Source organism: Vigna unguiculata, chromosome 2 (assembly GCF_004118075.2).
Source record: "Vigna unguiculata cultivar IT97K-499-35 chromosome 2, ASM411807v1, whole genome shotgun sequence".
In the NCBI taxonomy this organism is placed as follows: Eukaryota; Viridiplantae; Streptophyta; class Magnoliopsida; order Fabales; family Fabaceae; genus Vigna; species Vigna unguiculata.
In genome coordinates, this window is record NC_040280.1 from 6,098,099 (window position 1) to 6,111,502 (window position 13,404).

Here is a 13,404-nt window from a genome sequence, read left to right on the forward strand (position 1 = left end):
ATGAAGTCATATGCAATTTAGCCTATTTATAAAAATTGCGTATTTACATATATATATATATATATATATATATATATATATATATATAATTTTATTTTATTTGGGGAAATGTGGTGAAAAAATATTCTTACTTTGTTCAACAAGAATCCATGTTATTAATTATAATAATAAATAATTGATAACCCTTTATAGGAAAAAATATATACACAAATGGAAGTTGGTCAAAAAATAAAAAAATGCAATTAAAAAAATTGACAAATTGAGAAGTCAAACATATTAAAGTTAATATTGAAATGCAATAATATATTAATAGTAATGGGAGTCTTTATTTCATTTACATTTTTTCCACTTAAAAGGTATAAATTTGTTGAAGATCCAAAGTAAAAATTATCTTTTCTTTATATATATAAAAAATATTCTCTTAATCTTCATGTATATGATTTTTGAGAATCACAAAGTATTAAAAAAAAGTTCCCATTTCACATATTGAATTTAATATAAAAACCCTTCATTCCCTACTTGTCTTCATCACCATTAAAGAACCTCTCTTTAAATACCAAGTCTCCTGAGTTTGTCCATATTCACTCAAAGAAAAGAGTTGAATTTCCCTATTCTCAGAAAAATAAAAACTTGTTTTTTTCCCTCATCATGTTTCTTGCACTGTCTTCTATCGTAACTATCTTTCTTTTGGCTTGTAATGAAGTAGTGTCAGCACATATTGACTACAATATTGATAGTCATCATCATTACCATCATCATTATCATCGTCATCGTCATCATCATCATCATAACCATCATGATCATCACCGTCAAAAACAATTTCGTGATAAGTCAGCTTCTTATCAGAGGATAATTACGGTTGATCAATCTGGTAATGGAGACTTCTCCAAGATACAATCTGCCATTGATTCAGTCCCTTCCAACAACAAGCAGTGGATTTACATCAAAGTGAATGAAGGCACTTACAGGTAAAATCAATTTGCTGCTTTTATACTCATTTATGCAGAACTAATCAAACACTCTCTGAAGCATTTTCTGCTGAACTAACTGATAAAAATTTGGTTGTGTTGTGTTGTGTCCATTGAAAGGGAGAAGTTGAAGATCCCAGAAGACAAGCCTTATATAATCCTGAAAGGAATGGGAAGAGATAAGACTTTTGTTGAGTGGGGTGACCATGATTCAAGTGCACAGAGTCCTACATTCTTAACCATGGCTAACGACATTGTGGTTAAGACCATTAGCTTCAGGGTCAGATATAAATGCCTCTTACGGTTTCTTAATTACCTTTATTGTTTCTTCTGTTTTACCTTGATATTACAAACTGCTTTAATTATTTTTTTTTGTTTTATTCCATTCATGTTTTTTTCGTTCTACATTTTGTCCATACATATTCTCTCTACCCCTTTAATGAGTTACAATCAACAGTTTCATGCTGCATGTTAACAGGTTGCTATTCAAAATATTGAAAACTCTTGGTATACTTAATTCTCTTCATCACAGTAGCCAATAGTCTGCAGGACAGTGTTTTTATGTGCTTATAGTGTATTTTTTTCTTTATATTGCTTTAAATTTTTCATATACTTAAGTGGTGGTGTATGCAAATCCTCCTCTATAATTAGAAAATATAAGAAAAATTAGAATTTATTATTACTGTTATTATCAATTTTTATATTGCTTGTATTTTTCGTAATTAACGAGGTAGGCTTTTCTTATTGGTAATGGAGAAAATTAAATAAAATTACATAAAAATTTAGAGGGGTAATTTTTTTATGATTGGAACTGTAAAAAAAGTCAACCACCTTCCTTTTTTATAATAATTTAATTTATTTCTACATTATACAATCAGTTGCCAAGTATTTTTCAATAAAATAGGAGGAAACTTAATTTATTATAAATATTTTCTAAAAGCATTTTAGATTGCCCCACCAAAATGTAATAATGGTCATTAATTAATAAAAAATAAAGTTGAGATTATAATTAATTTCAAATTTAATGATTGTAAATATATTTTATCTTTGATACTGGGTTTTAATTTGTAGTCTTGTTCATAAAAGAACGTATAATTATTTTGTTGACGAGAATATCTAATTTTGCTCTGACAATGTTGAACAGAATACTTTCAATGATCCAAAAAATGGGAACTCCATGAAACCTGCAGTAGCTGCAATGATAAGTGGAGATAGGTCATCTTTCTATGGTGTTGGCTTCTATGGTTTGCAAGACACTCTGTGGGATGATAAAGGAAGACACTACTTCAATTGTTGTGCCATAGAAGGTGCTATGGATTTCATCTTTGGTGCTGGTCAATCTTTATATGAGGTAATTATTAGAAATATCAGTTTTAAATTGAATGAATGAATGAATTAATTAAGATTGAAAGAGATTTAAATTATTGATATTACATCATATGATATGTATATATTTTCAGAGTTGTAGCATATCAGTTCGTGAAGCGTGTCCAGGTAAAGCAATTATCGGTTTCATCACAGCGCAGGGGAGAACAAATCCAGCCGATGAAAATGGTTTTGTTTTCAAGAACTGCAAAGTCTATGGAGTTGGTAAAACTTATTTAGGAAGACCATGGAGAGCTTATGCTAGAGTTCTTTTCTACAAAACACAAATGTCTTCCATCATCCAACCACTAGGTTGGCAGCCATGGAATTCCTCTGCCGATGTGTAAGTTTTTCTTCTATCTCTCCTTTTACTTTCTCTCCAAAGGGTAAAGTTAATTACCTTAAGATTTTTTATTCTTGAGGAAACAAGTTACAAGATTGATATGTAGTTCGAAACTTGAGATTTATGCAGAGATGGAGTGGCATTCTCGGAGTACGATAATTTTGGTCCTGGTTCGGCATTGTCTGGGAGAGTGAGTTGGTTGAAGAAATTGGATGCATCAACTCTCATGAAAATGACAAGTACAGCATTCGTGGACCGTGAAGGTTGGCTCAAGACTCATCACATGTTATAAATTTCTTGCAGAATGGATCGTCGTGCATGCATGCACGCATGGATACGCACTCTTAGTACACTAACGTTGTTCAAATGTGAACTCTTTGATTCACTTATTTCAGAGTTTTATATTCAAAACAATTTTCTGCATCAGATTAATGTCGGATCATTCAGTGTAGATAGGACACTATATCAAATATATATGATATGTTTTTCGTCTGACTTATGTGTGTTTGTTGTCGATCTCTCTCGATGAAAAGACAAAGTATGTGACGATTGCAAAAGAAAAAAAAATTGTAAAACGACGATTTTATAATTTATAGTGGAATAAATCTGTGTTTCCCCTAAGTTTGAAAGTAAGTGGGTGTTTGTTGGTACAAGAGTTTTTTTGGAAATGGAACCGATAAAGGGGATTTTTTTTTAAATGACTATTTCTTTTATTTTTAATTCATTATAGTATTTCTGGAAGAGAGTATCGAAATAGGAAATTGAGTATCATATCCAAATTCAATATCAAAACTTCATGATAAGATAATATAACCATGCAACAATATTATATCACACTTAGTAGGTTTCCAAGAATACAATAGATTTACTAAATGTATCTATAACGTTAAACATGATTTCTGGAATATATAATTTTGTAAAAGCAATAAAATATGGAAAAATACAAAACTGAAATGTGACTGACATTCTGTATTAAACGTGTAAATTAGAGTAACCAGTCAAGAGTAGTTCTGTGTATAATGTAGTAAAATCTATAAAGGGATTCTGGTCATACTAATATTTTAAGTCATACAAATTAAGATATCGAGTGGTAAGATGGTGAATGAGAATTTATTGTACATTTAACATACTAAGAGTATCAAATTTTGTATGTCTTAAACTTATCTTATACTCATGGGACAGAACTATGTAGATATTTAGAAAGGCATCAGTAGATATTCTTTGGGGAATATACTTGATATGTTAATACATATATGTATATGTATGACGGGCAAGCAATGATTTGAGATGGATCGTGAAATTTGTAGTTAGAGTAATAATCTAGAATCTTGGCTTCTTCATATTTATTTTGTGTAACTTCTTCATATACCATCGACCACTCCTCCAACAACTGATATGCCTTATCTAGTAATAACAATAGAAATCATGACAATAATTTTAATAATTTAAAAACACATTACTTATAATAATTTAAAGATACTTTTAATGTATTTTAAAACATCAAAATCAGTGACCATCAATGTATTTTGAAAGTACAACAGAAAAACATCACATAAAAATTCAGTAGAGAATCCAAATTCCAACAACATCTACACCACCTAGAAAGTGCAATACTAACTTAAAAAGCATCTTCGTTTCGTCAATAACAATCTTCCTTAAGTTTGAATATTTCATGAAGCACAATCCTCCTAAGTACAATGCAAAGTCAAACCCCAATAAGGTATATCGATGTGTTAGGGACATTGTGATAATCTGTGAGGCCACTTGATGTTTTCAGAAGAGAAAATTGTCACATGTCATTTACATGCTCTTGAGAAAGATTGAGTTTGGGAGGATGGGTATGAGGCAAATGATTGGAGAAGTTGTACCCTGGGAGAGTTTTAAAATGAGGTTTTTGGAGGATTAATTTCTTGATAATGTCAGATGCACAAAGGAAATCAAATTCATGTAGTTGGAGCAAGGGAATATTATAATCACCTATGATACTTGGTTTGAGGATGTAGCAAGATTGTATACTAAAGTCATGAATAAATTTTGGAGGTGCAAAAAGGTTGAAAATAGACCGAAACCATAGCTTAAGGAGGTAATGATTCCCATGTCGATTAGAAAGTTCCTTACTCTAGTGCATAAAGAAAGGTGGTAGAGGGATTGAAAAATAGAAAACCCAAGAACACAAATAAATGGAAGTTGTACTTTAGACCTTAGTTTTGTATATGTGGGAACTTCAATTCTTAGTCATTGTCTTCCATCAAATGTTTCAGGTGTGTTGAACCAATTATATGATTCAATTTTATCCTCAACTAATTTTTGATGTGACTTGCACTAGATGCAATATACATGACCATGCAAACAAGGATTCTAGAATTAAGCTGGGAGCAACCCCTTTTAGTGGAGTGCACAGGAAACATAAGGAATGAATTAGAGATTTCGAAAAGCTAGCAATGTTTCCCATCGGTGGAGTTGAAAATTCACAATTTGATAGTTTAGTTAGAGGTAAGTTTTTCATATTTGAGGCACAACTATTTGTGCTTTTTTTATAATGTGAGAATCCATTCTTTTTTAACGTCTACATATGTTTGAAGCCTTAGTTTAACTATTAGAGAGTTAGATCAAGTTGGTGGTCTCTACACCAACTACAGGTGTTATAGTAACTTCATTCGTGCGTTTAGAGTGTGTAGTAGTTGAGGCTAAACAAAAGTATAAGATCAATTTGATTTGTTTACCTTTAAGGAACTTTGAGGTCATCCATGGATGGATTGATTGTCTATAAACCACATCCTTATAGGTTGTAGGTAGAAGAAATTGTTTTTTATTGAGTTGAAGAAAATGAATTTCATCATGGCTTAACAAGTGGGAAGGGGGGTTACAAATGTGAGTAGAGTTTTTTTCATGTTTTAGGCTTTTATTGAAGCAATGGAAAAAACACAAAAGAACATGATTGAAATGTAATATTATTGTTATAGCCAGAAGGTAAGAGACCAATTAGCCAAAGCATTCAAAGTTGTGTCTTTTTCTTCTCCTCATTCTCAATCCCCTTTTAACTATATTTTTTCAGCCCTTTTCCCTTCCTCCTTAGAAACTATTTCATCATGACCCTTTAATCTTTGTCCCCTCAATTCCTTAACGTGACATATCCTTATTAGCCATAAATTGTCTTAAACCTTGCTTGAACTACTAATATTAATCCCAATCAATGTGATTGGCCTATTTCCTATTAGTCGGGCACATCAACCACTGCGGCTATCACCACACAACCCCTCAAGCTTTAGCTTTAAGAATCACGATGCTTGATAGTTCTTCAGACCAAAATCATTTATTGACTCAATCAGCATTGGGCTTATTAACCTAATTGGCATTGGGCTTATTAACCCAGTGGGCCTAACATAATAGCCCCCTTAGCCTTAGCTTTAGGATTTTGGAGACCAAAGCACTTGAATAAACTAAATGTTCCACTTTTCGTGATTCGATATTTGATTGTTCCTTGATTAAAACTGATTTCGAACAACTTCAATGTATATTTAACCATTGGTTGCTCAACCAATAGGTATATCATCATTTGGAAGACTAATTGCTCGACCAAATTGGATAGGAGTCTGGTTGCTCAATATTGTACCTCTTAAATCAAGTAAAAATTTAATTAACCAAAATACATTCTTAAATTATTCTTGTTAAAGTTTTCACTCGTAATTAAAGTACATTCTCAATTATTAGCAAAAACGCATTCAATCATATGAAAGTTTCTAACTTTATTCAAAGTACATCCTCAATTAAAATTAAAAATCATTGGACTCATACGATTAATATGTTACGTTGATTTAACACCGTGCTAACTTGCTAGAATTTAAAAATCATTACTTTTACTTGATAAAAAAACAAAAGACATAAAAAAGTATAAATCATAACAATATTCAAAAGAACAAATTTTTTAAATATATACATATATACATATACATACATACATATATATATATATATATATATATATATATATATAAATATATAAGTTATTTTTTTAAAATATAAGAGGTGCCTTAGAAACAAAATTATGAGAGAAATAAATTTTTAAAAAATAATGATTAATTACACACACATTTTACTTTTGCAATTCACTTTCTTAAAACTTAATTGTTAATATTAATTATTTATTAGAGAGTAAAATAATTCATAGTGTAGAGATTTTAAATTAAAAAAATACCATAAAATTAAATTTGATTAGATAGAAATATTCTATATCTAGCTACTATCTAACTAATAGGAGATATATTTATACAAAAACAAAAATAAGAAAATATAACTTTAAAAATGAAATAAGAAAAATTAAGAAGGATGGAGCTAAAGATAGATATGAAAAAGGAAGAATAAAAAGAAGAATGAGTTATCATTTACCTAACTTGGAAAGGAATACCAAAAACTCTATTTGGACCCAAAACACGAATTAAACAAAGAAGCATGCTGAGATATAACTACACACATTTGAGTTGTACTTTTCGTTATGAAACAATAATGCTTACCCCAAAAACCATTATTTAAGACATTATTTCCATTGTTCAATTTCTCAAAAGAAAACAAAATGGTAAAAAGCTTAAAAATTATGTGGGTTATTTCCATAATGATAACCCAACAATTAGCATTTTTGGTCGATGCCTCACATTGTAGAAATAGGATTGTACCAGCTTTGTACGTTTTTGGTGATTCAACTGTAGACGCGGGAAACAACAACAATCTCAACACACTTGCCAAGGCAAATTTATTTTCCTATGGCATTGACTTCAATAGTTGTTCCACAGGAAGGTTTAGCAATGGCAAAACCTTTGCTGACCTTATTGGTAATTTTTCCACCTTTCTTCTCAAACATTATGTCTGTCTTTGTTTGGTAAAGGTTTAATGTTTCCACCAAACATAAAAAAGAAAATATTATGGGGATTTTTATGCATTTATTGTCCTTTTGTAGCTATTAGATTGGGTTTGCCAATGCCACCTCCATACTTGGGTTTGTCCAAGTTTGAGAGACATCAAATAGTCACAGGAATTAACTATACATCAGGCTCTTGTGGAATCTTGAACTCAACCAGATCAGTAAGATTCACACAACAAGAAAATTTCTATTTAGCTAGAGAAATTAGCGAGGAAAAATATTTGTAGCTAATCCCTCGCTAATTTGCGAGGAAATAGCGAAAGAATAAAATTGTAGCAATTTTGTAGCAAAATAGCTACATATTTGCTAGAACATATATTTGTAACTAATCTCTCACTAATTTGCGAGAAAATAATGAAGAAAATAATTTGTAGCTTCTTCGTAGCAAAGTAGCTACAGATTTACTATGACATATATTTGTAGCTAATCTTTCACTAATTTGCGACGGAATAGCAGAGAAATAAAGTTGTAGCTGGTCCGTAGACAATTGCTACAAATTTACTAGAAAATATATTTGTAGCTAATCCTTCCTAATTAAAATGTATTATAATTATTTTTAATTTTAGTAAAGATATATATTTTTGAATTTAAATTTTTTAAAATTATTTTTTGTTCGTATATTTTAAAATTATTTTTAATTTAAATATTTTTTGAAATTATTTTTAATTTAAATATTTTAAAATAATTTTTTATTTAAATATTTTAAAATTACTTTTAATTTAAATATTTTAAAATACTTTTAATTTAAATATTTTAAAATTATTTTTAATTAAAATTTTTTAAAATTATTTTTTTAAATATAATTGTATATATTTGAATATAAATTATAAGTATAAATATTAATAAATTAATTAAAATATATAATAAAATAGGATTGTAGATTAGATATATAAATTTTAATTTTAATAAAAGAATTAAAAGTCTAAGATAAATATAAATTAAAGAAAGAGATAGCTTGATATACTTTAACTAACACTAGTAGAAAAATAATTTATAGTGGCATAAAAACAAAGTCAGTTATAATGAAATGACGCTATATTGAAGAAAGGAAGAAATTATACTATATTTGTCATGGGTTTAGAAGGGACGGTATCATCTCATATGTATTATGAATGCTATTTTCACTGTGAGTAGTGAACAAAATGTGAATGAAGGTGGAGCAGATGCATCTTACCATTTCTTTCTAAAGTTTTTTTGCCGTCACAGAGTTTCTCGGAGGTCATGTTCACTTCTCCTTCGCACTCCTCCGCAACATCTGTTATTTTCCTTTAAAGAAATGTTTCTTCTCGTCGAAAGCCATTTGCGCTTCGTTGGAAGCCATCTTCGGTTCTCCTCCGCATTCTTTGTCACCATCTTCTCTTCTTCTTCAAAGCATTTTCTCTACTCTTGGAAAACCATCATCTCTTCGCGGAAGTTGTTTTCCCGTGTAAGTCATTTTCTTCTCTTCATGGAATTACCTTTGCATAAGTGTTTTTTGTCTCTCTATAAGTTGATTTTCTCTTCCCGTAATTCATTTTTCTTTCAATTCATTTTCAAATTTATTTGCTTTTGAAGCTTCAAATTCTCATAAACCCTAATTTCAATCGCTTTCTGATATGTGTTTTTGTATTGGTTCAAGTTAATTTTCTCTATTGTATTTTTCAATCTCAAGTTCCTCACATCATTCCCTGCCTAAGGAAAATATTGCCTCAAGTTTCTTCGTTAATAGTTTAATATAGGATATGTTTTGATGAATTTATCAATGAAGAAAAATCATGTATATATGAGTCTCCTTTGCATTTCCAATTTTAAACTCTCTTCAAATTTTTTAAGGAAATTTTTAGTTTTAATTTCATGGATCTCATGGAGTATAGAGTCATCTTAATCTCCTTTTTGAAACGAAGGCATCAACTGTTGTCTGTGTGGTAGAGGGAGTTGGACATGTTTTTTAATTAATAGAATCAATGTCATATTAAAAAGACTGCCAAAAAAATCGATGCATTTTACATTCAGATGTACAAACTTAAACTTGTTAATTGATTCTTATGCAGAATTTACTCCAAAAGACAAATGCTACAAATGCATCAGGAAATGTTGTACTTGGAGATATTTGAGTATATATTCAACAAAAGGTTTGTATTATGTTTATGGAGGATACAATAATCTAAAAGGGATGATACCTGATTATATATATGCTTTTTTAATTTGTTATACATAGTAAATTTTGAAACAAATATGAAGAAATTGTCTTGATAAACTCTCTGTGGAGAATGGATTGGAAGGAATTGTCTTGGAAATTAAAGGGATATTTAGAGATCCTGCCATAGTAACCAAGATAAAGGAGTTCAAGCTCTGCCTTCTTTATTACGCCAAATTAAAGTATGCTTGTTTTTAATACCCTCTTTCCTTTATTAATTGATTGAAAAGAGAATGTTGTTTGGTGTGACATTTTGGCTGATGATTATCTTTGACATTGCAGCAATGTTCCTAAGCCAATTTACATGTAACGTCTAATGGTGGAGTAATTGTTGATTTGGTTAAAGAAATAATCGAAGTCGTTGCAGATATGATAAAGCCAAAAGAAGGTGGTGAAGGGGAGGGTTGGGCAGAGGGGAGTGGGACGGTACTCACACATGACAGAGTATTGTTGTAACTCTGTCAAATATAGACCCATGTAAGAAATGTAGAAATTCATAGTTAGTGTAGATTAATCTTTCTTGGTGCATCCTAAAAGCCGTTGAGCTTGCTTTAATTAGCATCCTATATAACAATGTGAAAATGACTTTTAGGAATATTTTCTTAGTAGCATTTGATAATGTCTTTGCTAAAACTTAATTTCTTTCCATGTAACTGCAGGGAGAAGGGAGAAGTTTGTGTGGCAAGTTCTCTTGTATTTGTTCAAGAAGGGATCTATGATGAATTTGAGGAAAAAAAATAGTGGAAAAGGCAAAAACTTGGGTCGTTGGAGAACCTCTTGATCCTAGAGTCCAACATTACCTCATGTAAGAAAAATAGGCAACATCATAGGCAGATCAATATTTTGGTATTGGCCACCAATTAAAATTGCTTGCATAGTTTCTAAGGATAGCTGTAGTGTCAAAATCACACAAGAGAGGAGGAGTTTGTGTGATTGAGATGAAGATAGAATGTATCTGTCTAATAAGTTCTCATTATGTTCTTGTGTTGTACCATTTGGCAAGAGGATAAGAGAAAATGGTTTCATATGCTTTTCGGGAAGACAATGTTGGTGGGTTTAGAACTCATTTAATTTCTCATTCTCATATATGTTTAATACATATTTAGGACTCATTTGACGTATGAGTTAGTTTTGGAATTGAAGCACTCAAACTTTCTTATTTCAATTATTTTATTTGGTTCGTCTATGATTAAAAGTTTCAAACACACAAGTTTTTTATATTCCAGTAAAAACCATATTATTGTTGAGATACTCACAAAATTTATTGTTCTTGTGTCCCGAAGGTCATATTAGCATACCTAAAATTTGGATTGAATGCTGATGGTGTTAGGGGCCAATAAGGGCTTCAACTTCAAGCACAAGGTATACAATACATTAATAATTATTGGCGATCCCATTTCCCAATCAGTGTTTGGTTTAATGGAAATATGTGTCAAATTAGAAACAAAAGATAATTTAAATTATTAATTTTTGTGAACTATGAACTCCTTGTAAATGAGCTATTGGAGACTCTAGCGAATATAACTCTAATAAAGGAGGAGGAAATAAAACTTAAAATTTATAATGGTGACCTATCAAGACTTGGTTCTGCAGAAAGATTTCTTAAAGCAGTGCTTGATATCCCTTTGGCTTTTAAAATAATTGAAGCCAAGCTAATTTCTAAACAGAAGTTAAGTACCTATATATAGTTTTTCGCAAATGGCCCAACATGTCTTATTGTTTCATATAATTTTATTCAAGCATGTAAAATCCATTTAAATTAGGTTATATGAAAGTTTAAATGATGTAGAATAGTTATGAGAAAACCTAGCCTTAGTCAACAGTGAAACTTAAATAATTGAAAATATGAACTTGATTACATAGAAAATGACACGGAAGAATTGAAAAATACCTTAAAACAATAGAATATTTGATTATTGCATAGTAATTAAGGAAACATGAAGAAAATGTTATAGTAGCGAAAAGAAATAAGATTTATGTTGATTTTATTTTATTAATTGTTATTCATATTGTAAGTTGTAATAAAAGTTGTCAGTTTATATAAATATATATAAATATATATAACATAAAAGCATGTTTCTTGTAAAAAAGCTTACATTCATGGACTTTACTAAATAATAGTAAATAAATGGAAAAAAGCAATGTTGAATTGCTATAGATTAGCGAAAAAAGAATTGCGACAAATTAACTACAGATTAGTGAGAAGAGAATTGTGACAGATTAGCTATGAATTAGCGAGAACAAAATTGCGACAAATTAACTACAGATTAGCGACAACAGAATTGCGACAGATTAGCTACGGATTAGCGACAACAGAATTGCGACAAATTAGCTACGGATTAGCGATAACAAAATTGTGACAGATTAGCTACGAATTAGCAACAACAGAATTGCGACAAATTAACTACTGATTAGCGACGAAGAATTTGCGAAAGATTAGCTACAGATTAGCGACAACAGAATTGCGACAGATTAGTTACGGATTAGCTAGAAATTTTAAAACTTTTTAACTTCAATTAAAGATGAAATAGAGAGAGATTAGCTATGAATTAGCTATGGATTAGCTAGAAATTTTAAAACTTTTTCACTTCAATTAGAGAGGGAATAGAGAGAGATTAACTATGAATTACCTACAGATTAGCTATGGATTATATCCCTCTCTAATTAGCTACCTGTATTTAGCTACGAAAAATTTCCTAGCAATTTGGTAGGTAATCTGTCGCAAAACGTTTTAACTACGAATTAGCTACGGATCAGCTACGAAATGTTTCGTAGCTAATACATAATATTTTTGTAGTGTCAAAATAAATAAATAGAGTTTAGTATGCTTTTTTTTATCAAATTATTTTCAAAAATTATGTTTTATCTTTAAAAACTGTATATTTTTTTTCCATTTTATTAAAGTCATATCAAATATCCCTTTAACAAACAACGCATGGATAGAAGTTATATTCTAATTCATTTTGGAACTTCATTTATCATATATTAAATAATTCAATTGTTGATTGTTGAAAAGATGTTTTATATAACTTTTATAAAATACATGAACCAAATAAACATATATTCAATGAAAAAAAATATAATTTTTGAAAGCAACTTCATGATTAAAAAATATATTTGTCCCATAAATAAAAATTTCTTGTTCAATTTATTTCTCATCATATTTTGATTTTGTGACAAAGGGAGATTGTTTGTCTTTAGACAAACAAATTGAATACTTCACCTCAACTGTGGCCAACGATCTTCCAAGAAGCATACATAACAAAACAGAACTAAGGCATTACTTATTCAATTCCATATTTCTCTTATCAATTGGATCTAATGATTACATGTTGAATTATTTCAAGTACCCAAATGGAACCAATAACAATCTAAATCTAGAAAAATATGCAGATTACCTACTTGAGCAACTGGCTTCACGTATCAAGGTAATCTTTGATTAAATGTTTTGAATTATATGTTGATTTATCACATGAATTAATTGTTATATTTTAATATGTCACCTTTCAATTAAGTATTTTACATATCATAAGTATTTAATTTTTCCCAAAGAATTTGTAAAACGTGTTTCCTTTGTTCTTTCTTTTTTCCTAGAGAATTTATGATCTTGGAGCTCGAAAGTTTGTGGTTAATAGAA

General features: G+C 29.9%; 2 protein-coding genes across 4 annotated transcripts; both read left to right on the forward strand.

Annotated features, from left to right (window-relative positions):
- The first annotated feature begins 603 nt into the window (after positions 1-603).
- LOC114166724 (probable pectinesterase 55) lies at positions 604-3,129 on the forward strand. Its single transcript, XM_028051508.1, has 5 exons — positions 604-968; positions 1,089-1,248; positions 2,113-2,319; positions 2,429-2,676; positions 2,806-3,129. Exons 1-5 carry the CDS (start codon positions 649-651, stop codon positions 2,966-2,968), a joined length of 1,098 nt encoding a protein of 365 aa, XP_027907309.1. The 5' UTR covers positions 604-648; the 3' UTR covers positions 2,969-3,129.
- Positions 3,130-8,644: 5,515 nt separating this feature from the next.
- Positions 8,645-10,925, forward strand: LOC114174190. Of its 3 annotated transcripts, XR_003602668.1 has the most exons (5): positions 8,645-9,017; positions 9,622-9,702; positions 9,789-9,949; positions 10,050-10,244; positions 10,427-10,924. XR_003602668.1 is itself a non-coding variant. In XM_028058981.1 (3 exons), the coding sequence occupies exons 1-3, from the start codon at positions 8,700-8,702 to the stop codon at positions 10,546-10,548; spliced, it is 519 nt and encodes a 172-aa protein (XP_027914782.1). In that variant the 5' UTR covers positions 8,645-8,699; the 3' UTR covers positions 10,549-10,925. The 3 variants fall into 3 exon arrangements, 1 of the variants encoding a protein (XP_027914782.1); XR_003602667.1 differs by lacking the exon at positions 9,789-9,949 and having other exon boundaries at positions 10,427-10,922; XM_028058981.1 differs by lacking the exons at positions 9,789-9,949; positions 10,050-10,244 and having other exon boundaries at positions 8,645-9,015; positions 10,427-10,925.
- Positions 10,926-13,404: the final 2,479 nt, after the last annotated feature.

Excerpts from the sequence above, each read along its gene's own strand:
- LOC114166724 (XM_028051508.1), top strand. The coding sequence starts at position 649 with ATGTTTCTTGCACTGTCTTCTATCGTAACTATCTTTCTTTTGGCTTGT. Across the intron at positions 1,249-2,112 it reads TTAAGACCATTAGCTTCAGG|AATACTTTCAATGATCCAAA; the intron begins GTCAGATATAAA and ends AATGTTGAACAG. Across the intron at positions 2,677-2,805 it reads TGGAATTCCTCTGCCGATGT|AGATGGAGTGGCATTCTCGG; the intron begins GTAAGTTTTTCT and ends AGATTTATGCAG.
- LOC114174190 (XM_028058981.1), top strand. The coding sequence starts at position 8,700 with ATGAATGCTATTTTCACTGTGAGTAGTGAACAAAATGTGAATGAAGGT. Across the intron at positions 9,016-9,621 it reads TTCGCGGAAGTTGTTTTCCC|AATTTACTCCAAAAGACAAA; the intron begins GTGTAAGTCATT and ends ATTCTTATGCAG. Across the intron at positions 9,703-10,426 it reads GAGTATATATTCAACAAAAG|GGAGAAGGGAGAAGTTTGTG; the intron begins GTTTGTATTATG and ends ATGTAACTGCAG.